The 26,788-nt window shown below is 43.2% G+C and overlaps 1 protein-coding gene across 1 annotated transcript in view; it reads left to right on the top strand.

Moving 5' to 3' along the window:
• The window catches only part of NETO1 (neuropilin and tolloid like 1), a 147,309-nt gene that overhangs the window by 96,550 nt on the left and 23,971 nt on the right, over window positions 1-26,788 (top strand). The window contains exons 5-6 of the mRNA XM_075826477.1: window positions 22,655-22,696; window positions 24,662-24,789. Coding sequence (XP_075682592.1) covers window positions 22,655-22,696; window positions 24,662-24,789 — 170 coding nt within the window. The remainder of the gene's footprint in view (window positions 1-22,654; window positions 22,697-24,661; window positions 24,790-26,788) is intronic.

Genomic DNA, 26,788 nt, shown 5'->3' with positions numbered 1-26,788 from the left:
GGTAAGTCAGCGTCAGCTGACATGAGATCAGGGGCTTCCTCATGTATTGGGCTTTGTGGCCTGCTCTGATGCGGCACCGCCATTTTGTGCGAGGTCGCGCTACATTTTGGGCGATGTATTCTATGTCCAGACGGGCGGGTGGAGGTACGGTTGCCGCTCCGAACGAGATATCGCTCCATAAACCCACTGCCTCCTGTCTCCGGACCTTCAGCTATCTGCTGAGGTATGGTATTCTTGTGGGTGTGTGGCTACCGAGGGCCAGGGGATCGGTAATCAGGGAGCTCACTGTCCTCCCATTCCAGCGCCGGAACTGAAAGTCCCGGGCCCGTGTATTTTATTACATAGGCCCCAGTTACTATAGTATCTTTTATAGATGCCGTACAGGCAACCACGGCCTGGTCGCTGCGACCCGGTCGCAATTGCGACCACTTTGACCCAAATGTGGCAGTTGCCGGGGATCCGGGGTATTAGGCCAAAGATCCAGGGCATCTGCACCGGTTCCCTTGGTGGTAGCGGTACATTGAGCTGTATTCGCTTCTCCAGGACACAGAAACAGTTGAAAACTATAGTGGAGCAGGGAGCAATCGGCTGCAGCGGCTCCACTCATTGTTTGAACCGGTCTTGGTGAGAATTCGTTTTGGTATTTTAGGGGGCACAAACGGGGCATTAATACTGAGTGGGGCATAAACAAGGGCAATGCTACTCTGTTGGCAAAAAGGGAAGAATTATTGCTGGGTGGGGGCATAACTACTGTGTGGAGTACTAAAAGAAGGACTATTACAGGGTGGGGTATACAGAGGGCACTATTTCCATGTGGAACCCAAGAGGGCTCTATTACTGTTTGAGGCACAAAAAAGTCACTATTACTGTGTGGAGCACTATAATTGTCTGGGGCACTACTTCTGTCTGGGGCACAATGTGGGGCACAATTACTGTCAAGGATGGCACTTTTATTTTGGGGAGCACTGTCTGTCTGCCAATATTATTTTTAAATTTATTCTAATATTTCCATAGTACAATATTTGGGGGCATTATGCAACATAGCAGGTACAGTAATAGGAGTGAATGGGGCAGCCACAGGCACAGTATTAGAGGTAGCAGCTGAATCGAGAGTTTGAATAGTAGGTGGGGACTGAAAGTCATGGCTCGAAAAAGTCTTCATGGCAGTCTGGGCCGGATAGAGATGAAAAGGGAGGGTGCACGGCTACATTTCAGCTCTGACTCAAAACCTTCCCATAAATGTGTCTAAAAAATTGCACCACTAAATAGAATAAATATTATAATTGTTTTTATAAAGTTTAATTGAGGCCTCGTTTACACAAGCGTGTGCGTTTTGCGCACGCAAAAAACGCTGCCTTTTTCGTGCGCAAAAGGCACTTAACAGCTCCGTGTGTCATCACCATATGATGCGCGGTTGCGTGATTTTCGCGCAGCCGCCATCATTATGACACTCCGTTTGGAGGTTTGTAAACAGAAAAGCACGTGGTGCTTTTCTGTTTTCATCCATCCTTTTCACTGCTGTTGCGTGAATCACGCTGTTCGCACGGAAGTGCTTCCGTGTGACATGCGTGGTTTTCACGCACCCATTGACTTCAATGGGTGCGTGATGCGCGAACAGCGCACAAATATAGAACAGGTCGTGAGTTTTTTGCAACGGACTCACGTTGCACAAAATTCACGGACTGTCTGCACGGCCCCATAGACTATTATAGGTCCGTACAACACGCGTGAAAATCACACGCGTTGCACAGACGAATAACACACTCGTGTAAACAAGCCCTGATTGTGTAAACATGAGCCCTTTGCACTGGGTCCACTAATGTGTTGAAACCCTTATTTGACACTGTTATTTGAGCTTATTTCTTTTTTAATTGGGATTGATCTGATAGGGCAACAGCAGGGAAATCAAATTTCCTAACATTGCCCTGTGAGATTGTTAGCAGCATAGAAGCTGCTGCTTATAGAAACTTGTATTCTACTTATGGTGCTGCAGAGAATCATAAAACAATGTTTGTTTTAAAGTGATCAATCTCTATTGCAAAACCAAAATGCTTTTGTTTTCATTAAAGTGCATATGAAAGATTAAAAGGGGACAAATGAGGTACTGGTAAAGACACAGTTAGGCAGGGTTCACATGTCATGGTGAAAATGCTTTTATTGTTGCAATTTCTACATGATTTTTGCAAAATTGTGGTATAATAGCATGGTTTTTAGGCAGTTTGCATTTTGACCATGACGTGTGAACCCAGCTGTTATCGATCACATCCAGGGCCGGCCTTAGGATAGATGGCTCCCCATCCGAAATTATCTTTTGGTGCCCCACCCCATCATAAAAAAATGCCCCATAAAAAAGTATAATGCCCCCTTAGTATAATGCCCTATATAGTGCCCCCACACAGTATAATACTCCTTTAGAGCCACCCATATAGTATAATAATAATATTTATTAATATAATATATTATAACCCCTTCAAGGAAACAGTATTTTGTCCTCTAATTGTGCCCACACAGTATTATGCCCCCTGTAGTACCCCTACACAGTATAATGTCCGCTTAGTGGCCGCCACACAGTATAATGCCCCACTCCCCTGGCTGCCACACACAGCCCCCCTTGTAGATAATGCCCCTGTAGATTGTGCCACACAGCCTCCCTGTAGACAGTGCCATAGTCCCCACCTCCTCCTTGTAGATAGTGCCATACAGCCCCCCACCTCCACCATGTAGACAGTGCCATAAGCCCCCACCTCCCCCTTGTAGACAGTGCCCCAAATAAAAAACAAATAGTACTCACCTAGGCCCCGTTCCCACGACGAACTGAGCTGCTCCACTACAGGATCCCTGCATGGACAGGCATGATCCTGTAGCCTAGTACAGAGTTTCCCAACTGTTTTGGACTCGAGGCACCACTGGAAAAATTGTATTTCCTCAGGGCACCCCTACCAAAATGGTTTTGAGAAAGACAGAAAGCAGCTAAAAACAAGCACTACACTCGTAGGGTATGTTCACACAGCATTTTTTTGTAAGGGGAAAAAAATCTGCCTCAAAATTGAAGCAGATTTTGAATTGACAGCGTTATTTGACGTGTTTGCGTTTCTTTTAAGCCGTTGAAGCTAATGCAAAAGACGCAGGCAAAAAAGCACTTCAATCGGGCGCCACAGGTATTTTCTGCTTATTAATTTCAATTGGAGCTCAGAGGTGGAAACCACTTGAAGGCTGTCAGCCCACCACTCAAAGTAAAATGACCATCAGTCCCCCACTCACAGTAAAATGACCATCAGCCCGCCACTCACAGATTCCCCCTGTAGATAGTGCCACTCAGCTCCCTTGTAGGTAGTGCCACACAGCCCCCTGTAGATAGTGCTACACAGTCCCTTGTAGGTAGTGCCACACAGCCCCCTGTGGGTAGTGCCACACAGCCCCCTGTAGGTAATGCCATAAAGCCCCCTTGTAGGTAAGTTCACACAGCCCCCATGTAGGTAGTGCCACACAGCCCTCATGTAGGTAGTGCCACACATCCTCTTGTAGGTAGTGCCACACAGCCCCCTGTAGGTAGTGCCACACAGCCCCTTTGTAGGTAGTGCCGCACAGCCCCCTATACGTAGTGCCACACAGCTCCCTGTTGGTAGTGCTACAGAGCCCCCTGTAGGTAGTGCCACACAGCCCCCTGGTAGGTAGTGCCACACAGCCCCCTGGTTGGTAGTGCCACACAGCCCCCTGGTAGGTAGTGCCACACAGCTCCCTTGTAGGAAGTGCCACACAGCTCCTTGTAGGTAGTGCCACACAGCCCCCTTATAGATAGTGCCACACAGCCCCCTTGTAGATAGAACCCCACCTTCCTGTAGCTAGCACCAATGTAGCTCCCTGAAGGAGCAGAATCCCCCTGCTTAATTTGTCTGTCTGTCACGAAGAGTCTGTGGACCCACTGCGCCGTACCGCCTTGGCGGTAAGGCAGCTGGCCAACAGGGCGCAGGTGAATGTCTATAGTACGTATAGGTACCTGTGGCAGCTCAGACAGCAGCAGAGCAGGCTCGGCTTGGACTAGGCAGCATGTAGACGTCAGGTGAGGTGAAGCAGGTCAGACGTGGAATACAGCCCGACACGACTTTGGCACAGCACAGTGCTCGACCAGGATGGTATGGAATGCAAGGAACAAAAACTGGAACAGGTACAGGAACAGGAAACAGGAACACACTAGGAGGCCATCACATAGAAAAACTAGGAAACATCAACAACGCTCAGACATAGAAGCAGGGGGCTGGACCCCTCTTAAAGTCCAGGGTACTCACGGGTCAAAGTTCATCAAAAGTCCGGAACGCGCGCTGCCCCTTTAAGAGCGGGCATGAGCGTGCGTGCGCACCCTACTGGATCCGGTTGAGGTGAGTGGAAGTGGGCACTGGCGTCTCCTGAGGAGGAGGCTCGGGGGCCAGCGCTTGCCGAATCGTGGCTGCGGCTGTCAGGAGGGGATTGAAGCTGACAGCCCGCAGCGTCGGACATTGCACTGTCCATATATGGACAGTGACATCAGGGGCAACTCCTGAAGCGGAATCCCTGTCCACAGTGTTGCCGAGGCTGTGACTGGGGATTCCACTCCAGGAGAAGCCCTTGTTGTCTATGTCCATTTAAGGACAGAGACATCAAGCGCTCCATCCAGGAGCAGAATCCCCGCCCACACGGGGATTTCGCTCCTACAGGGAGCTACAGTGGTGCTAGTAGATAGCAGAGCAGGAAGATACCTCCCTGCTCTGCTATAGTGGCATCACTACCACTGTAACAGCCATAGTGACTGCTAGCAGTGCAGCCGGCCAACTGGGGCCTGGCACGGGCGCCCTCATGCCCAGTGTCGCTGCTAGCAGCCGCAATGGCTGTTACAGCGGTAGTGACGGCACTGAGAGAAGAAGCACTCAGGAGGAAAGGTGGCTGCTGAGTCACCGGTCCCAGCCGCTTCTGAAACAAGCAAGGGAAGGGAGCCAGCGCAGCGCCCCCTTACGCCTGCTGGAGTGATGCGCCCTGTGCAATGGCACAGGTCGCACACCCCTAAGGCCCTATGTACACGAACGTGCTTTTGCTGCCGCAATTCCCCCAAAAATCCATGGGAGAATTGAGGCCCCATTCATTCCTATGGGCCCATGCACACGACCGTGGTTACCACAGTCCGCGCATGGCCTAGGAGCCTGAACCGCAGAAAGAACAGACATGTCTTATTACAGCCGTGTTCTGCGGTTCAGGCTCATAGGAAATAACGGCCGCGGCCATGTGCACGGCCCGCGATTTGCGGGCGTCTCGCGAGTGTCACTCCGTGGCCGGCCGACCCGAAAATCACGGCCGTGCACATGGTTACGAACTTAGATGTGATCGATTACAGGTGGATCTTGCGTGTCAGAGACACATGCAGGACCCGCTGTCGCTGAACCCATCAGCAGCTGTATCTTAAAAAGTAAAAATTATTTTTAACAAAAAGTAATTAGAAGAAAAAAAGAAAAAAAAAAGTTTTCAAAGGTGTACATAGCCTTTAAAATGATATTAGCATACTTCAGACTTAGATTTGGCAAACAAACTTGTTTAGGGTTTATCCGCATATTGCAAGAGCAACATTTTAGGACCTTTCTCTGGTGTGGAATTTTTTTAATTTTTAATTCTGCTGTACAGATGTAGCAATCTTTAACTTGACTTTTCAATGGTTTTCAATGGCTTAAAGTATACCTCCAATTATAAACTTTTCCTCATCAATCATCTATCCTTGTAAATCTAATTAAATGTCCCTAATACTTTCATTAACTGAAATTCACTGTTGCTTTGATTTTCTCCCTGTTTTCCCCTATAAGAACAAACAAACTGCAGTATACAAAATGTTCATTCACAGCCTGTTGTCATGTAGTTTCCGTGTCCAGCCCTGTGAGATGCTTAATATGGTTTCTCTGCTACTGGGTGTTGGGGTGAGGGGCTTCTGCCCCCTGCAGGCTCACTATCGCTATGCACAGTAGATACAATTGCAGCAGGCTCTCTCTGCAGTGCTACAGTTGTATGTCAGAACAGATAAGTTAAGAGAGTGAGACACAGACAACCTTCTGAATCCTAGCAAGGAACAGTTAAGAGCCTCTACACCTGCCGATATTCGGCCTGTGCAGCAAGTGTCGATCAACGAGACATCATTGATCGGCGCTCGTTTGCTCCTGTCACAAGGAGCTATGGATGGGGACGAGCGGTCGTTACTCTGATCGCTCATCCCCATACATTATTATCATATCGGTAGCGTGTCTCCCTGTTTACACAGGGAGATGTGCTGCCGACAACGATAATATTTTCCTTTTTCAAAACGATACGACCAGCAGATGAATGAGCGTTTGCTCGTTCATCTGCTGATCGCTGCCCTGTTTGCACAGGGCAATTATCGGCAACGAGCATTATATGAACGATAATCGCCCAGTGTAAAACCCCCTTAGTTTCGTTTCATGCAGCCTCGATCCCCTAGTTTACGTAATCAGCAAGAAGCACCCTCCCACATGCTGCTCCATGATGAAGATTTTTGCTAATCACAAATCTGTGGAGGAACTAGAAAAGAATAACATGGGCATCGTTTTTTTATTGTCATTTCATGGGAGATGATGTGGGCTATTTTTTTTTCTTTTTTGTGTGTTGTTGGAGGTACACTTTAAGGGCAGATTCACACGAACGTTGCGTTTTTGCGCGCGCAAACAACGCAGCGTTTTGCGAGCGCAAAAACCATTTGACAGCTGCGTGTGTCATGCGTGTCTGATGCGCGGCTGCGCGATTTTCGCGCAGCCGGCATCATAGAGATGAGGCTTGTCAACGCCCGTCACTGTCCAAGGTGCTGAAAGAGCTAAATCTTTCAGCACCCTCGACAGTGAATGCCGAACACAACAGCGAAAAACCTGTAAAAAAAAAAGATAAAGTTCCTACTTACCGAGAACTTCCCGGCCGTTGCCTTGGTGACGCGTCCTTGGTGACGCGTCCTTGGTGACGCGCCTCTCTTGACATCGGGCCCCACCTCCCTGGATGACGCAGCAGTCCAAGTGACCGCTGCAGCCTGTGATTGGCTGCAGCCTGTGCTTGGCCTGTGATTGGCTGGAGCTGTCACTTGAACTGAAGTGTCATCCCGGGAGGTCGTACTGCAGGAAGGAGACAGGAGTAATCGGTAAGTTAGAACTTCGGTTTTTTTTACAGGTTAATGTATTTTGGGATCGCAAGTCACTGTCCATGGTGCTGAAACAGTTTAACTCTTTCAGCACCATGCACAGTGAATGTCTCCCGACGTCGCGGACCGGAATTTTTTTTGCCGGGTTCGGCCAAAACGAGTTTGGCCGAACCCGGTGAAGTTAGCTTCGGTTGTCGGGGTTCGCTCCTCGCAAAGACACTCAGTTTGGATGCTTGGAAACAGAAAAGCACGTGGTGCTTTTCTGTTTCCATTCATCCTTTTGACAGCTCGTGCGCTGTTTCAGTCTGTTCGCACGGAAGTGCTTCCGTGCGACCTGCCTGGTTTTCACGCACCCATTGACTTCAATGGGTGCGTGATGCGTGAAATACGCAGAGTTATTGAACCTGTCGCGTATTTTGCGCAGCGAACAAACGCTGCGCAAAATACACGGGCTGTGTGTACTGCCCCATAGACTTCTATAGGGCATTGCGTGCCGCGCGAAAACCACGCGGCCTACACGCTGCCAAATCACGTTCGTGTGAATCCCCCCTAAGTGATAAGTTATCACAGTGCAGCAAATTGTCACAGTCAATACAAGGATTGCTACATCTATACATGGCTTAGTTCTATATTATATCTATCTGATTGTCCGTTGTGTTTAGTTTATTTGTTAAATATTAGTTGATTATTTATGGAAGATGAAACAGTTAGGGTATGTGCACACACACTATTTACGTCCGTAATTGACGGACGTATTTCGGCCGCAAGTACCGGACCGAACTCAGTGCAGGGAGCCGGGCTCCTAGCATCATAGTTATGTACGATGCTAGGAGTCCCTGCCTCGCTGCAGGACAACTGTCCCGTACTGTAATCATGTTTACAGTACGGGACAGTTGTCCCGCAGCGAGGCAGGGACTCCTAGCATCGTACATAAGTATGATGCTAGGAGCCCGGCTCCTTGCACTGTGTTTGGTCCGGGACTTGCGGCTGAAATACGTCCGTCAATTACGGACGTAATTAGTGTGTGTGCACATACCCTTATACAAAAATAGACATGACATAACAAGACAAGGCTACAACTTTTAAATGACATTGAGAATCAGCACCAACTTGTTAAGTAAAGATGTAAAAGGCGCTAAAATGTTTATGCCAGAAATAAGCTGGCATTGCATAATCAGGTGCATAGTCACAGGGCGGCATTGAAAAATCTTGCTGTGTTGGACAGGACAGGCAATTGCTGAGGATCAGATAGCAGCAGGCAGTATTTCTTAAATTGGCATATGCTGCGTCTGTACTTTGGATTTGTTTAAAAAAACAACTTATACTAATACGATTGAAAATTGCAGCAGAAGTCTTCATTTTTCCTAAAAATACTGCACCAGTGTAAAATTGATTCATTCTGAAAAATGTTTATAGTTGCAAGTCAAATTTCCAGTGTTGTTTAGACAATGAAAATAATTCGTTTCTTAGCATAGTCTGTATTGGGTACTATGAAAAATTACAGATTGTTAAATACTATACCATACTGCTTTAACTTTCAGTGGTCAACGGTCCCAGAAACATTGGGGGAGATTTATTAAGACTGGAATTTCATATGCCAGTCTTAATAAGAAACAAGCTGGAGTAAGATCCGACACATTTGTTAAGAGACACATGCCTTTTAATAAATTTGTTGCATCTTCGGCTGCCAGTGCGCCAGTGAATGAAATGTTTCTGCCGTAAATTATAGTAAATGTCTCGGGCCGTGGGTGGCCCTGTCCCTTCTGCTAACCGCTGTACACTTTCTTAGAAAAGTGTTGAAAGTAGCAGAAAAGGCTCAAAAGTCTAAATTTTTGCTGATCTGCTGCTACTGTATTATGCTGTGGATATTCTGCATTGAAATACGTTGCAGAAAATCCACAGTATTTACATTGCGTGTGAACATATCCTTAACCCCTTACTGCACCAGGACGCAACGGTACGCTGAGCGAGCTCCATATGCTGCGGGTGTCATGCTGTTCTTGGCTATTTAACCCCTCAATTGCTGTGGTCAATCACAAACACATCATCTGAGGCATTGAAAAGAGGGGGTCAGCCCCCACCGGCAGCTCATTGCCTCCCCCGCAACGAGATTGGGGGGTGACGATGGTTGTTATGGCAGCCCAGGGGCCTAATGAAGGCCCCCAGAGCTGCCTTGACTCTGCCTCTGTTAAGCCCTGCCTGTGGCCCTGCCTGTTTTTTTTAGTCCCTAGAGGGACTAATAAAATGTGTAAAAAGAAGTGAAATAAAGTTTTTAGTAGTGAAAGAAAAAAATTACAACTTCAAAAACACCCCCTTTTCTCATTTTTCCTCTAAAGTAATGTAAAAAATAAAAAAAGTAAACAAAATTGGTATTGCTGCGTCCGTAAAAGTCTGAACTATTACAATATAGGTTTATTTAATGCGCCCGGTGAACGCCGTAAAAAATCTAAATCACAGTTTTTTGGTCACCATATTTACCCAATAATAACTACAGCTCGACCCGCAAAAAATAAGTCCTCACACTGCTCAATGCACTCAAAAATAAAAAAGTTACGGCTCTCAGAATGTGGTGAAACAAAACTATTATCATTTTTTGAACAAAAAGTTTTTGTTTTTTTAAAGTAGTAAAATATAAAAAAAAATCTGTATAAATTTGATATCACTGTAATCGTATTGAGCCAAAGAATAAAGTTGAGTTGTTGTTTTTACCACATGGTGAAAGACATAAAAACGGAACCCAAAAAATAATGGAGGAATTGCAGTTTTTTCCAATTTCAGCCCACAAATAATGTTTTTTTCAGCTTCCCAGTACATTAGATGGTACTTTAAATGCTACCAATAGAAACTACAACTCCTCCTGCAAAATATAAGCTCTAAGGTTTAACCCCTTAGTGACCACCAATACGCCTTTTCACGTTGGTCACTAAGGGGCCTTAGGCTAGGCTGACGCCTTTTCACGTGAGCCTAGTCTAAGTCCTGCACGGGTGTCCCGTGCAGGCTGGAGCCGGGGCTCAGCTGTCTGATGACAGCTGGGCTCCTGCTCCAACACCCGCGATCGAAGTTTACTTCGATCGCGGTCGTTTAACCTGTTAAATGCCGCCGTCAATAGCGATCATGTGATTTAACTTGTTTGCAGAGGGAGTGAGCTCCCTCTGTCACCCATCGGCGGCCCGCAAATGCAATCGCGGGTCTCCGATGGGGTGTCATGGCAGCTGGGGGCTTGATAAAAGCCCCCAGGTCTGCCCTGGACATATGCCTATTAGGAAGCGCCGGAGGCACGTCCTAATAGATTGCCTGTCAGATTTACACTGACAGGCAATAATGCTCTGGTATTCGAAGTATACCAGAGCATTATAGCAGCGATCTGAAGATGAAGATGACTAATAAAATAAGTCATTAATGTGAAATAAAGATTAATAATAAAAATAACAGTAAAAAAAGTGGTTTTATTTAGTAAAAGTGTAAAAAAGAAATAAAAGTACACATATATGGTATCGCCGCGACCGCAATAACTCAACTAATAAAGTTAATATGTAATTTAAACCGCAAGGTGAACATCGTAAAAAAAAAATGCAAAAAACTATGGCGAAATTGCTATTTTTTTCCATTGCCCCCCAAAAAAAGTAATAATAATAATGAATCAATAAGTCCCATGCACACCAAAACAGTACCAATCAAAACTACGTCTCGTCCCGCAAAAAACAAGCCAAAAAAATCACTACATTGATGGAAAAATAAAAAAGTTACGGCTCTTGGAAAGCAACGATGCAAAAACAAATAATTTTAGTTCAAAAGTGTTTTTATTGTGCAAGACTCGTAAAACATAAAAAATCTCTACATATGTGGTATCGTCGTAATCGTACCCACCCATAGAATAAAGGTAACATGTTATTTACGCCACACAGTGAACGGCATCAATTTAAAAACGCATAGAACAATGGTGGAATTTCAGTTTTTTTATAATCCCCCAAAAAAAGTTAATAAAAGTTAATAAAAAAAAGTATATGTACCCTAAAATGGTGCTATTAAAAAGTACAACTAATCCTGCAGAAAACAAGTCCTCACACAGCTATGTAGACGAAAAAAATAAAAAAGTTATAGCTCTTTGAATGCGACTATAGAAAAACGAATAAAATAGCTTGGTCATTAGGGCCTAAAATGGGCTGGTCACTAAGGGGTTAAAATAGATCGTTTTTCGAAATAAAAAGCATTACTGTCACCTACATTATAGCGCCGATCTCCTTATATAGGAGATAGGGCACTTATAATGTGGTGACAGAGTCTTTTTAATAGGACTACAAAGAGGCAAACCGAATAATACCCCGAATGATACTAGTGGTCCTAGTGACTAATTAAAACTAAACCAGAACAAGAAACAAGTCACGACCAGGTGTTTGAAAAAATACAAATAATCTTTATTAAAGTCAATTAGACACATGGAGACAACGTATAACACTTAGACATAATAAAATGCCATGGACCCTCGAACACAAACGGAATCCGAACGTAAAAGCAGAGTAGCCCCCCAGATGTAAAAAATGGTCTGACACAACCTATATATGGCTAAAGTGCATAAGTACATATTAATGAGCAGGTACTAGGCATGGTACACTTTGCACAGATGAACACATAAATAAGTATAGAGAATATATATAAGGTACAATCTAAGTAAAAACGACATATAAAGTAGTATACCTACACCTGCGTATAAGAAGATAAATAGGAGATCAAGACCAGGAGGGGGACCTCTGCGTAACCCAACGCGCGTTTCGCTGGTGCTTCGTCAACCCCTGACGAAGCACCAGCGAAACGCGCGTTGGGTTAAGCAGAGGTCCCCCTCCTGGTCTTGATCTCCTATTTATCTTCTTATACGCAGGTGTAGGTATACTACTTTATATGTCGTTTTTACTTAGATTGTACCTTATATATATTCTCTATACTTATTTATGTGTTCATCTGTGCAAAGTGTACCATGCCTAGTACCTGCTCATTAATATGTACTTATGCACTTTAGCCATATATAGGTTGTGTCAGACCATTTTTTACATCTGGGGGGCTACTCTGCTTTTACGTTCGGATTCCGTTTGTGTTCGAGGGTCCATGGCATTTTATTATGTCTAAGTGTTATACGTTGTCTCCATGTGTCTAATTGACTTTAATAAAGATTATTTGTATTTTTTCAAACACCTGGTCGTGACTTGTTTCTTGTTCTGGTTTAGGACTACAAAGAGGGCAGATCTGGTGCCGTCATTAGGCTTCCAACCATCGGCACCCCGCGATCGCGTCGCGGGAGGCGGCGGCTGTCAGAGGGAGTTGTCCCCCTATTTCTAACGATTTAGATGCTTCCGGCCCTATTAACCACGACATCTAAGGGGTTAAACTAGCAGGATCGCGCTCAACAGTGAAGTATTGACTGCAACATACAGCCGACACCCGTGAGTATACATCATACGTCAGGAAGGGTTAAGGTACCCTCCCTCATTGCTCTTTGCCTAAACAATTAGGTTCCTAAGTCTAGCTTGCTATTACTGCTTTTCTGTGTTTGTTATTGTATTCATTGTAACTGACCCTGCTTGAACTTGACCATCCTTGTCTGCCTCTGCTTTTACCTTTTGCTTCTTCACTGTGGTGTTCATCTGTCTGCTGCCCTGACCACTGTCTCTGTTTACTGTGAGTGAGTGTTTGCCACCTGCCCTGACCTCCGCCTTAGTTCGGAATTTGCATCTTTCTATTGTTATTGTAATGGTGGGGGTAGGGAAACGGACAAGTGAGCCCTAATCTACCCGCCACTCTGTCCCTGCCTACTTGCAACGACCCGCCCTAGGCGACGGGGTACAACTGGGCGGCGGTCCCTACGCTCAGTAAGTGCACGAGACAAACAGACAAGGGTACACAAAGCTAAGGGAAATGGGGCAGTTGCCCACGGCAACACCGTGAGCAACAAGAGTGGTGAACGAGCCGAGTCAAACCAGGAGTGCACGAGGTACCAAACGCAGAGCAGGAGAGTAGTCAGTAAGCCAGGGTTAGTATGGAGCAGGATCAAATAGATAGAAGCTGTAGCTGGGCCAGGAAACCACACGAGAAGAATCACAAGCAAAGGAGGAACAGGAAAGGCAGGTATAAATAGACAGAGGGCGGGAGCTAGCTCCGTCTGGCCAGGCTGCGATAGGCTCTCCCACTCCTAAGCCTGCCATCCTGAGTGGTGGAAGATGGAGTCAGTCTCAGAGACATAGACTCAGGTGCAGACTGATTACCTATGGGCGTATACACAGAAGTTGTGCCTGGCAGATCCTTTACAGTACACCCCCTTTTATGAGGGGCCACCGGACCCTTTCTAAGTGGACCTGGTTTATTGGGGAAACGAAGGTGGAACTTCCTGACCAATACCCCAGCGTGAACATCCCGGGCGGGTAACCAAGTCTTCTCCTCAGGCCCGTATCCTCTCCAATGGACCAGGTACTGGAGGGAGCCTTGGACCATCTTGCTGTCCACAATCTTGGCCACCTCGAATTCCACCCCCTCAGGGGTGAGAACGGGAACAGGAGGTTTCCTCGAGGGAGCCAAGGACGGGGAGCAGCGTTTAAAGAGGAAGGCATGAAACACGTTGTGTATTCTAAAAGATGGGGGCAACTCCAGTCGGAAGGAGACAGGATTGAGGACTTCAATGACCTTATAAGGCCCAATAAACCGGGGAGCAAACTTCTTGGACGGGACCTTAAGGCGCAAGTTCCTAGACGATAACCACACCAGATCCCCGACCATAAACAAGGGGTTAGCAGAACGTCTTCTATCAGCCTGAGTTTTTTGTACGCTCTGGGACGCCTCTAGGTTCTTCTGAACCTGGGCCCAGACTGTGCACAGTTCCCGATGAACGACCTCTACTTCGGGATTGTTGGAACTACCAGGTGAAATGGAGGAGAACCATAGATTAAACCCAAAATTACAGAAAAAGGGGGAGACCCCTGACGAGTTACTGACCCGGTTATTAAGGGAAAATTCGGCGAGGGGAATGAATGAGCCCCAATCATATTGACAGTCAGAGATAAAACACCTTAAATATTGTTCTAGAGACTGATTAGTCCTCTCAGTTTGGCCATTAGTTTCAGGATGGAAGGCAGAGGAGAAGGACAGATCAATCTCCAACTTTTTACAGAAGGCTCTCCAAAACAATGAAACAAATTGTACCCCTCTGTCCGAAACAATATTGACAGGGACCCCATGAAGACGCAGGATGTGTTTGACAAACAAGGTAGCTAACATCTTGGCATTGGGTAGTTTCTTGAGGGGCACAAAGTGGCACATCTTACTGAAGCGGTCTACTACAACTCACACCACCGACTTGCCTTGAGATGGAGGCAAATCAGTGATAAAATCCATGGAGCTATGGGTCCAAGGTCTCTGGGGAATGGGCAAAGAACGTAGTAAGCCCGCTGGTCAGGACCTGGGAGTCTTGGACCTAGCACAAACCTCACAAGCGGCGACGTAGGCCTTAACGTCTTTAGGCAACCCAGGCCACCAATAGTTTCTGGAAATGAGGTGTTTGGTACCCAGGACGCCTGGATGACCAGATAGTGCGGAGTCATGATTTTCCCTACGTACCCTTAGCCGGAATTGCAGGGGAACAAACAGCTTGTCCTCAGGAAGGTTCCCGGGAGCTGAACCTTTATCAGCCTCAATTTCAGAGACTAAATCAGAATCAATAGAAGAAATGATTATACCAGGAGGCAAAATACAAGCAGGACCTTCCTCCGAAGGAGGGCTGGCCATGAAGCTACGCGACAGTGCATCGGCCTTAATATTTTTAGACCCAGCCCTGTAGGTAACCAAAAAGTTGAATCTGGTAAAAAATAGCGCCCATCGAGCTTGCCTCGGGTTTAGCCTCCGGGCAGATTCTAGGAAAACCAGATTCTTGTGGTCGGTAAGGACCGTTACCTGGTGCCTAGCCCCCTCCAGGAAGTGGCGCCACTCTTCAAATGCCCATTTTATGGCTAAGAGTTCGCGGTTGCCAATATCATAGTTACTCTCAGTGGGCGAAAACTTCCTGGAGAAGTAGGCACAGGGACGGAGATGGGTGAGGGACCTGGTACCCTGGGACAAGACAGCCCCCACTCCCACCTCGGATGCGTCAACTTCCACGATAAATGGCTCCATTTGGTTGGGCTGAACCAGCACCGGGGCTGAGATAAAGCACTTCTTCAGGACCTCAAAAGACTGGACAGCCTCAGGAGGCCAGTGGAGGAGATCAGCACCCTTGCGAGTGAGGTCCGTAAGAGGCTTAGCGATAACCGAGAAGTTAGCAATAAATCTCCTGTAATAATTTGCGAACCCAAAGAAGCACTGTAACGCCTTCAGGGAGGCAGGTTAGACCCATTCCGCCATAGCCTGGACCTTGGCGGGGTCCATGCGGAATTTATGAGGAGTGAGGATTTGACCCAATAATGGTATCTCCTGCACCCGAAACACACATTTTTCGGTCTTCCCAAACAGTTTGTTTTCCCGAAGGACCTGAAGCACCTTCCTGACATGCTCAATGTGGGAGGACCAGTCCTTGGAAAACACAAGTATGTCATCAAGGTACACTACAAGAAATACCCCCAGGTAATCTCTTAAAATCTCATTTATGAGATTCTGGAAGACCGCGGGAGCATTACACAACCCAAAGGGCATGACGAGGTATTCGAAATGACCTTCGGGCGTGTTAAACGCAGTCTTCCACTCATCCCCCTCTTTGATGCGGATAAGGTTATACGCCCCCCGTAGATCAAACTTAGAGAACCATTGGGCCACCTGAACCTGATTAAAGAGATCAGGAATCAAAGGAAGGGGATACTGGTTCCTTACAGTGACCTTATTCAAGTTACGGTAGTCAATGCATGGCCTAAGACCACCATCCTTCTTCCCTACGAAGAAGAAGCCAGCACCTACCGGAGAAGTAGAGGGGCGAATGTAACCCTTGGCCAGGCATTCCTGGATATACTCTCTCATGGCTTCACGTTCGGGACAAGAGAGATTAAATATCCTACCCTTAGGGAGCTTAGCTCCTGGTACCAAATCGATAGCGCAATCGTATTCTCTATGAGGAGGTAACACTTCGGAGGCCTCCTTAGAGAAAACATCAGCGAAGTCCTGAACAAACTCAGGTAGCGTGTTCACCTCCTCAGGGGGAGAAATAGAATTAACAGAAAAACATGACGTCAATCATTCATTACCCCATTTGGTAAGATCCCCAGTATTCCAGTCAAACGTGGGATTATGCAACTGCAACCAGGGAAGGCCTAAAACCAAATCAGACGATAATCCCTGCATCAAAAGTACAGAGCACTGCTCCAAATGCATGGAGCCAAGAAGGAGTTCAAAAACAGGGGTATGCTGTGTAAAATAACCATTAGCAAGAGGAGTGGAGTCGATACCCACTACCGGGACAGGTCTAGGCAAATCAATCAAAGGCATAGCTAGAGACATAGCAAATTCCACAGACATGATATTAGCAGATGACCCTGAATCCACGAAGGCACTGCCGGTAGCAGACCTACCACAGTCAGTCTCACAGACATAGAGGCAGGTGCAGACTGATTACCTATGGGCGTGGATACAGAAGCTGTGCCTGTCAGATCCTTAACAATTGCAGAGTATTTGGACAAGTAACAACTGTTATACCTGGGAATTGCCAGGCAATAATATTGAGGCGTATTGAAGATTCTATTTGGGCACAGAATGCTGCAGCTGATGTCAGCCAAAGCCTGAAAAATGTGCAGGCTGCCCCATGTAAACATCGCATAGGTCTCACCACCCCTCTGTGTGTGCCCTGTGTGATACATTCTCTCTTACAGTTGTGCATTGAAATGGCTTTAATATAATCCTTCCAGGGTTTGCGGAGGTTGGGGGGGGGGGGGGGCTATGTATGGCTGTGTAGGGAAGTGGCCCCAAAAGGGCATGAAGGATCAATGCAGGTATTGTCGCGGGAAAGAAGGTAATACAGGAGATTATTGCAACAACTGAACTAATGTATACTAAGTTGGTGTTGATGGTACATCTGGCCACAGGCAAACACGAAACACTTCTTAATATGAGAGGCACAGACTGATGGCTGGCTAGCTCACAGGTGCTCCTCCCTATTGCAGGGGTTGGTCCGGGAATTTCAGGCCTACTAAGTAGCAACTGGATTGCTGCCCTGCTGCACACCGACACATGAAATAGGTCTCCTGTCCATCAACACTCTGCAGGACCACAAATTCAGGCCTGCCAGTGCTATTCATGCCCATAGCAGCCCTCTTTTCACTTGCAGCAGCTCTTTCTTTGCCAGGTTCCTCCTCTTCTACTCGAACACTGAACATTACTTGGCATGAAGACTGCTGTTTTATAGAATTAGCAGCGCCCCGGGCCTGCAACAGTATGTGGCATAGTCACACTTCAACTTCCTAGTGCTGTTATGGCATGAAAATATTTTAACAAAGGTGGCAAAGACCAGCCATTGAGCTACCACCATTTTGTTTCACCTACTATAAACAGTCACAACGTTACAGTGCAATAAATGAAATAGCGGCACAAAATAAAGTACAACAGATGGGTAGGCTGCTCCTTCTCTGTACTGCCACCTAGTGGAAAAAACAGCAGAACAGAATTAAAAGACACAGTACATAAATAAATAGACCATACTTGTGACATATGTATACATGTACAAATTATACAAATCAGACGCTAAAGTCCCCTTTAAGAGTTGGAATTCTTCCCCACACAATTACACTGTCAGGCCTTTTCTTCCCAATTTGAAATTCTACCTATCAGCAAACAAGCCATAGGTAGCAGACATATGCAGAACGTGTGAAAATGAGTGACACAGAGTAGAAGCAAGCTTGACAGTGAATGATGAAGTGTGCTGGCAACTGTGACAGAGAGTGCAAGTCTGACAGCAAACACAAGAAAGCCTGATAATCATAACTCTTGGGACCACCCAGCAATTACCATTCCATTTGTTTCTTATAAATATGGTACATGATGGGACTTTATACCATTTGTGTAGTTAGCCTGTAGCAAAATATATGGTACTTTAGTGACACTGAATGGTAATCTTAAGCCTTATGTATAGTATATCATATGTCTTTCATAACTGCAATGAGACAAAGATAAAATGTCTATTGCTGCATATGGTGCATATAGATGTTGAACTGGGGAGGGGTATTAAATAATTATTTTTATGGCCCACATAAAACCAAAATACAATGGGGATGGGATAAATCTGTGAACATATCAATATCTTCAAACAGTATATAAACATAAAGGTGATGCAATTGAAAAAAACAAAACGTAACTTTGCAATCACTTATTTAAAAGAAAAAAAAACAAAAACACAGATATGCCATTTCCTTTAAGACCTAAGTTAGAATCATGGCCACAAAATCTGGGGCAAATGATTAGAACATCAATAGAGAGCATTTTGGAGGAACCTGTACTTTTTAAACATAAGATATTTAGTTTAGTATGCTCTTTATTGTTTTAATATATGAGGTCATCATGTCTAAAGAGCTTTCTGAGGCCAAGCCGATCCTACTGGTTCAGCCTGAATTCAGAATGCAAATGCTAAAATAAGTTTCCAAGAACCCCAGAATTTAAGCGCCGGACTTACAGCCAGCTATCCCTGCTACTGATACCACTATAGATATTTAAGTGTGTGAGTCTACCATTAGGAAGAAACTGCACAAATTAGATCTACTGTACATGGTAGGACATCAGGGCAAGACTAAGGCCTTATTCAGATAAAACATTGAAATTGGCCGTGTGATGGACGTTTTTTTTAATGGCTGTCACACGGCTGCATAAAAATCAATGTACTGTACTTCTATTGGGCTATTCCAACAGCCGTTGTTTTAATGGACTATGTAAACGGCCCGTGAAGATAATAGGACATGTTGTATTTTTGTTCGTTTTCACGGATCCCTTAATAGACTCAAGTCTATGAGGGATCTGTGAAAACAGGTCCCGCACGGATGTTTTTCACGACTGAGTTGACACACGTTCGTGTGAATATAACCTAAAGTTTGACAATGGACACCTAGGCACAGAACTATGTGCTCTGGACAGATGAGGCAAATATTAAATTATTTGGCCACAGTACCAAAAAACATGTTTATAAAAGACCAAACACAGCATTGCCCCAGAAGAACCTGATACCAACCCAACTGTGAAGCATGGTGGTGGACATGTTATCAGTTGGGGCCGATCTGTGGCAATAGGGCCTGGGCAGCTTACCATCATAGAATCCGCTATGAATCCTTCATTGTACTAGAGGTTGCTTAAAGATAGTGTGATATAATCTGTCATTAAATTGAACATGCTGAGGGGTGATATGAAATGGACAATGCATGCAAGAAACCATTCAAACATCCTTCAGCTGAAAAAAATCTCCATGGAAGAGTTGGGAAAAAAATCTCTCAGTCAATGTTAGAGACTGGTGACATTTTTTTTATGCCAAAGAGTGCAGTATCAGATACTAGAGCCACACATTGTTGCTTCATAAATGACCTCAAAGTCAATTTGTTCGTGCTTTTTTTGTTTATGTTTAATGACCTTTTTCTTTGTATACTGTTTGGATGAGGATGAAATATTGAATGTCCACGTATGCTACAAAAAAAAACAACAACTTTACATGTAGCGTCCTTTTTTTTTTATATGATTGTGGATAGATAGCTGCAGTATATAGATAGAAAATTATAAGATAGTATCCAGATGGTACAAAACTCCATTTTTACTGAACAAGATAGATAGTAATTACTCATCGATGTGCTGGCGTTGTAAAAATGCTGAAGGTAATTTATCGCATCTATTGTTTGATTGTTCTCGCAATCGACCATTTTGGAATAAAATTCAAAATATAATAAGTAAATTTCTCAATGCCTGAATTTTTTATTATTGAATTTAGACAACAAAAAAGTACTGGAACATAAACTCTCAAATATCCCCCACCTGCTTAATGCAGCAAAAGCTTTATTGTCAGACACTGGAGAAATGAGGACTCTCCAAATATTCCAGAATGGTTGAGAGAGATTAAGGTAATTAATTCATATGAGAAAAATAGATGGAAATCATCAGTTCGATAAATATCTGAAAATTTGGGGAACATGAACGCATTTCCTTGCTTCAACAAATTGGGACTTATTCGCATGATAAAATTAGAAAGATTCTACAAGTATTATTTCTGTCAATATATCAGAATGTGCATCTATACATACATCTATATATATAGAAATATGTTCTTTTTGGTGATATACTTGCATAGTTTTGGTCAGCAGAGATGTAAATTCTACTGTTACTGTTTACATATATTATGCATGGTGATGCTGATAAACTGCGCCGCCACACTTATAAAAGGGGGAAGAGGGAAGCCCATATAGGCAACTTTTTGGAGAGAGCAGGTGAACCGCGTGAGGTGCTAGACATAGCTGTTGTGATCTGTACAGTAGGGGACACTGCAAAAAACCGGAACCCTTGAGATTCAGAGAACCTTTATTTGCAGATTATCCTTTGTAAAATGAAACCCTTGAGATGCATGGACAGTGCCAGAGGGAGAGAAAGGGACCATAGAGGACCGAGTAGGGCAATGAAGAGAACTCTCTAAGAATAGTACCGGGAAGAGAAATGGACAACTGCCCGGAAGGTGGGAAATCTTTGGAAGAGGTGCGAAACTGTGCAAAGCTGCGTGCAATGACACAGTAGAGACCGTATTCCTGGTTGATTAGGTGTTTCCACCGGTTAGCCATTTTGTAACATTTAAGAGACTGTTACCTCATAAAGAGAAAGTAACCATATGCGTTGTGTGCCATGGTGGTAAGGGTTGTGTTCAGTTAAAACAATCTGTTTAACATTCACTTAGTCTGCGATTGCGTTTTCTTAAAGGAGAACCACTCGAGAAACCCAATGTTACACATTATCCTATGTATTGATGACAAATAGAAGTATAAATACCATGGTGGATAACATGTCACAGGAATGATGTATTTTCAAATAAAATTTTAAACCATACAGAAGTTTTATATACCAAAATTTAAGAAAGATGTTAATTATTTGTTACGATATGTACATGATGTTTAATGAATCGGCTGACTACACCGCACCGTCTGCTAGAATCAGTATTATCTTTGTTTCTGGCCGATTATCTTCGGTTTTGTTGAACACTTTCTGTTACATTGCGCTTAATTTAGTTTCTTTGTTTAAAATAATATAAATAAATCTGAAGATGAACAAATTGTAATTATGTGATTAGCATTAATAGGTTTGATACTATTGGGTTTTAATCCAATTATTGTGTCTTCATGACAGTATGTGAATTCAGTAAGATGAATAGAGCATATTTTCTTCGAATTACAGTAATGTTTTGCTGTACAATCCGGCAATCCTTTTAGTTTACAATTGTAAGGTGAAGGTGATGCCTTTCAGCGGTTTCCCATTTCAGTGGTGCCTTAAAAACGATTTCAAATGTGTTTAACTAGAATGAACATTAGTGGATCCCCAAAAGAGACATTGCTTGGTTATTGTGTAGTATAACCCGTTGCCAGCGCAGGCATTTTTAGGTTTTTTCACTTCATGTTTATACCCCCTGTTTTTCAAAAGCCATATCTTTTTTGGTTTTCTATCGACATAGCCGTATGGGGGCTTGTTTTTTTGTTGTAGTTTTTAACAGCACTATTTATTGTACCATATAATTTACTGAAAATCGGGAAAAAATATCTTTGTTCAGTTAAAGAGGCTCTCTCACCAGATTATAAGTTCCCTATATTGTATATGATGTGATCGGCGCTGTAATGTAGATTACAGCAGTGTTTTTTATTTAGAAAAACGATCATTTTTGATGGAGTTATGACCTATATTAGCTTTATGCTAATGACTTTCTCAATGGACAACTGGGCGTGTTTTACTATATGACCAAATGGTTAAACGGCTGTTATTGCGAAGTGGCAGCTGTAATATAGAGTTCACACCCGCCCGCTCCGTACTCCCCCTACCGACTATGATGTACAGTTACATCAAATGTCAGCCACCTACCTCATTGTAGGAATATTGAATGAACCCTATAAGAGCTGCCAAGCCCACTAAGACAAATACTATACATATTTTAATGGTGTGGTATGCAATCATATCTGCTATCAGTCTTTAATAAATATAAACCCAGTGAGAGTTATATATTATACTAATTACTTAGTATGTGAATGCGATGGGAACTATTGATAAAATAGCCCAAGAAAAACTGCATATAAGACTGGACACAAATGTGTCACATTCAGGGTCATGCTGCCCTCTACTGTCTAGAATGTGCACCTAAAAATAGATGCGAGGTTGGCTTTTTTGGGCTGAGGGTTTAAAATAATATAGGCATTTAAAATGATTTACCTAACATCCATCCTGAAAGTAGTGCATACATGTAAGCTTTGTCAACATTTGCATATAAGTAAAAAAGAAAAAATGTAGTTCTAAATATTTTTCTTTTAATTACTCTATTTCTGTCAACAGATCCCGACTTTAAAGAACTTGGAGTTCTAAAACCATTACCTGGTGAGTAACCTTGATTCCTACTATCTATCTATCTAGAATTTTTTTCAAATTTATTAAAAAGGAAAAACTCAAATTTCGCATGGACATAAGTATACAGACCCTTTGCTATGACACTTGAAGTTTGGTTCTGGGGGCCTCCCATTTCTCTAGATTATCTTTGAAATGTTTCTAAACCTTGATTGGAGCCCACCTGTAGTAAATTCATTTGATTGGACATGATTTAGAAAGACACACCCCTGTCTATATAAGGTCTCACCGCTGGCAATGAATATCAGAGCAAAAACCAAGCCATGAGGAGGAAAGATCTGCCTGTAGAGCTCAGACAGGATTGTGTGGAGGCACATACCTTGAGAAGGGAAAAATTTCTGCTCTACTGAATGTTCCCAAGAGCACAGTGTCCTCCATAATTTTTAAATGGAAGAAGTTTGGAACAAGCAGGACTCTTCCTAGAACTGGCCACCTTACCAAACCAAGTAATCAGGGAAGGAGGGTCTTGGTAAGAGATGTGAGCAAGAACCCAATGGTTACTCTGGCTGAGTTCCAAAGATCCTGTGTGCAGATGGGAATAACTTCCAGAAGGTCAACAATTACTGCAGCACTCCACCAATCTGGGATTTATGGCACAGTGGCCAGAAAGAAGCCTCTCCTCAGTAAAAGACACATTAAAGCCCGACTGGAGTTTGCAAAAAAGCACCTAAAGGACTCTCAGACTATGAGGAACAAGATTCTGTGGTCTGATGAAACCAAGATTTAACTTTTTGACCTCAGTTCTAAGCATCATGTCTGGAGGAAACGAGACACCTGCCCAATACAATCCCTACAGTGAAGCGTGGTGGGGGCAGCATCATGCTGTGGGGATATTTTTCAGTGACTAGGAGAAGGGAGACTGGTCAGGCTTGAGGGAAAGATGAATGGAGCAAAGTATAGAGATATTCTTAATGAAAACCTGATCCAGAGCGCTCTGGACCTCAGACTGGGCCGAAGGTTCACCTTCCAACAAGGCAATGACTCTAAGCACACATCCAAGACAACACTGGAGTGGCTTAGGGACAACTCTGTGATTGTGCTTGCCCTGACTTGAACCCAATCGAACATCTCTGGAGAGGCCTGAAAATGTCTGTCCACCAACGGTGCCCATCCAACCTGACAGAGCTTCAGAGGATTTGCAGAGAAGAATGGCTGAAAATCCCTAAATCCAGGTGTGCAAACCTTGTGGTATCATACCCAAGAAGACTAGAGGCTGTTATCGCTGCCAAAGGTGCTTCAACTAACTATTGAGGGAAGGGTCTGAATACTTATATCAGTGCAATATTTTCGTTTTTCCTTTTCAATAAATGAGCAAAAATTATTAACATTCTGTCTTCACTTTGTCACTATGGGGTAGTGAGTGCACAATGATGGGGGAATTATTATTTTTTATTTGAGCCCAAGGCCTCATCGTAACAAAATATGAAAACATTAAAAGGGTCTGGAGACTTTTCAAATGCACTGTATCTATCTTATTCAATAATAATAAAATAGGCAGCACTCCAGAAAAATAAATTAGAAAGGTCCTGGACCCAATGACTGAAACATTGCATGTGGGCTTATAAAGTCCAAACTTTTTTTAATTACATTTTTTTGAGTGTTGCCTATTTCCTATATTGTATACTGTACCTAAGGCTTGCAGGCTACAAGTTGTGGGTTTTGCACTCGCCATTGACTATTTATATTTGGTGCTGCTCTGATTTACTTTATTCCTATCTATCTATCTATCTATCTATCTATCTATCTATCTATCTATCTATCTATCTATCTATCTATCTATCTATCCCATATCTATCTATCTATCTATCTATCTATCTATCTATCTATCTATCTATCTATCTATCTATCTATCTATCTATCTATCTATCTGTTTTTCTAATTGTCTATTTGCAATGTATTTTTATATATTTACCTCTTTTCTAATCTTAAAAAAAATAGTTTGTGAGTTTGAAATGGGTGGACCTGAAGGAATAATAGAGTCAGGGCAAATCCTTAAAGAAGGAAAGGCTTCTGCAAATGAGGCAGTTGATTGCAAATGGTATATTCGAGCACCACCACGGTCAAAGGTAAGATGTATTTTTGAAGTTTGAATAATAAATGCAGTTTTAGGTGATCTTGTTTATAGAATGTATTACAAGTTAAGTCATAAAATCATGCCCCAAATATTTAACACAAATTTACACAAAAGAGATGACCCATAATAGACCACATTTATTTATTGTAATCTTCCAGTATAAAGCTACAGTTCCTGTTTACTAAAATATATTTGTTGTACTGTCTGGGTCAGATAATGCCCTATTAGAGATTAATGACGTAATAGAGGTTTTTCCCCTTATTAGGATCACCTTTATTTGTTAGCAGCTGCAAACATCAACTCTTATTCTGAACCCTCGCTTCTCCTGCATCATGGTTATCTAGCAGAAGTAGAATTCAATAATAAAAATATTGATATTTTACCCATAGGATCCATAATTTGGGGGGTCTTTAAAGGGATTTTGTGGGGTTATTCAGTAAATGGTTTCTGGTGGTCAGTTTTCAGTAACTTAGTGCTTAATAGTGCTTAATTATACAGTGAGCTCTTAGTACCTGCTACTCAATGGTATAAGTTGTGATCTGGTGTAGGAAGAGGTTTCTAATTCCATGGTCTGGTGCTTTGTAGTAACTGGTTCTCAAGGGTGGGGGAGGTAATGTATAAGGACAATACATTACAATAATATGAAATACATATTACATATATTACATACATTAAATACATACATTACAATAAAATGAATGGCAAAAGATCCAGAATCCAGTGGGAAAAGTTGAGTTAGATGTTATATTTTCCATTTTGTGTATAGGAGCCGGTGGAGAAGGAGACCTTTACAGTTAGATACACTGGCTACATGGTCAAGCTTCTGTGATCTTTACTACATACTGACATTGTTTAATGCTGTTTAATATTCGACACAAGGCCACATATCGTATAATTTATTAATCTAAAACTTGACACGTGATTACATTTTGGAAGTGATCATATTGAAAGTAATTTATGACAAGGCCTCATAGTGCAGGACCCTGCTTATTTATTTCCATCCTAAATAATTCAATTTGGGAATAAAATATTGTCATTGTATATTCAAATTCAATTCTTGCAAACCATCCAACATAAATTTATATGTGTAAACTGTAGATTACGAGTTAGTGGAATTTTCTTTGCTCAGTGAGAAAAATTCTAAAAGCCGAAACTGAACTATAAAAATACTAAAGTGTGAACTGGGGCAAAAGGTGATAAAAGAAAAAAACTTCCACTGCCAAATTAAACTAGATATACACCAGACCAAAACATTAAAATAATCCCTGCCATCTAGAGTTTTTCATGTTTCCTGTGCAACAAGAGTTTAATGCATCATGTATATAGCAGAGCTGTGCGCAGGAGGCTGTATGGCAGCACATAGAGTTCCCTGTGGTTCTGCACTACAGAGCTGCAGGTACTCCATGAACACCATATGGTGCTCTGAGTGGCTCCATATGTTAGAGAATAGCTTCATAATATGGCTTGTAATGAAGAATGAAATGGAGGCATATACAGAGTTACAGTAGGGCCGATAGAAGTTTTTTGGGGCTCAATTACGGTTTAGTAAAACAGTTTTATGGGGGACTAATAAGGTCATGTGCATGAGCTCTAAGCCTCTGTTCACACTATTGTAATGGTTCATGTTCTCAATTGAGCAATTTTCTAAACAAAATAATGTTTTTTAATGGATACCACCAAATCCTCACGGATCGGGACTTATATTGGGGTCTGTCAGATTTTCCAGAATTTTTTAAAGCAAGAATAGCACTGCAGACTTCGCTATTCTTCCCGTCAAAACACTGGAGCCCAATATGTATTGTAGTAACTGAAATTAAAAACAGAAATCTTAGCTGAGCACTGGAACAGGAAAATGACATACTGTATATATTCCTAGGCCTGGCTAATGCAATTCATCTTAGTTAAGTTTTTAGTGACATAATATTTCCCTGCACTTTTGTTTTTCTAAGAAAGGCAATTTGACATATTCTCTGGAAACATTTCTCTAGCAT

This window comes from Rhinoderma darwinii, chromosome 5 (assembly GCF_050947455.1).
Source record: "Rhinoderma darwinii isolate aRhiDar2 chromosome 5, aRhiDar2.hap1, whole genome shotgun sequence".
In the NCBI taxonomy this organism is placed as follows: domain Eukaryota; kingdom Metazoa; phylum Chordata; class Amphibia; order Anura; family Rhinodermatidae; genus Rhinoderma; species Rhinoderma darwinii.
This window is presented reverse-complemented; position numbering and strand designations above follow the sequence as displayed.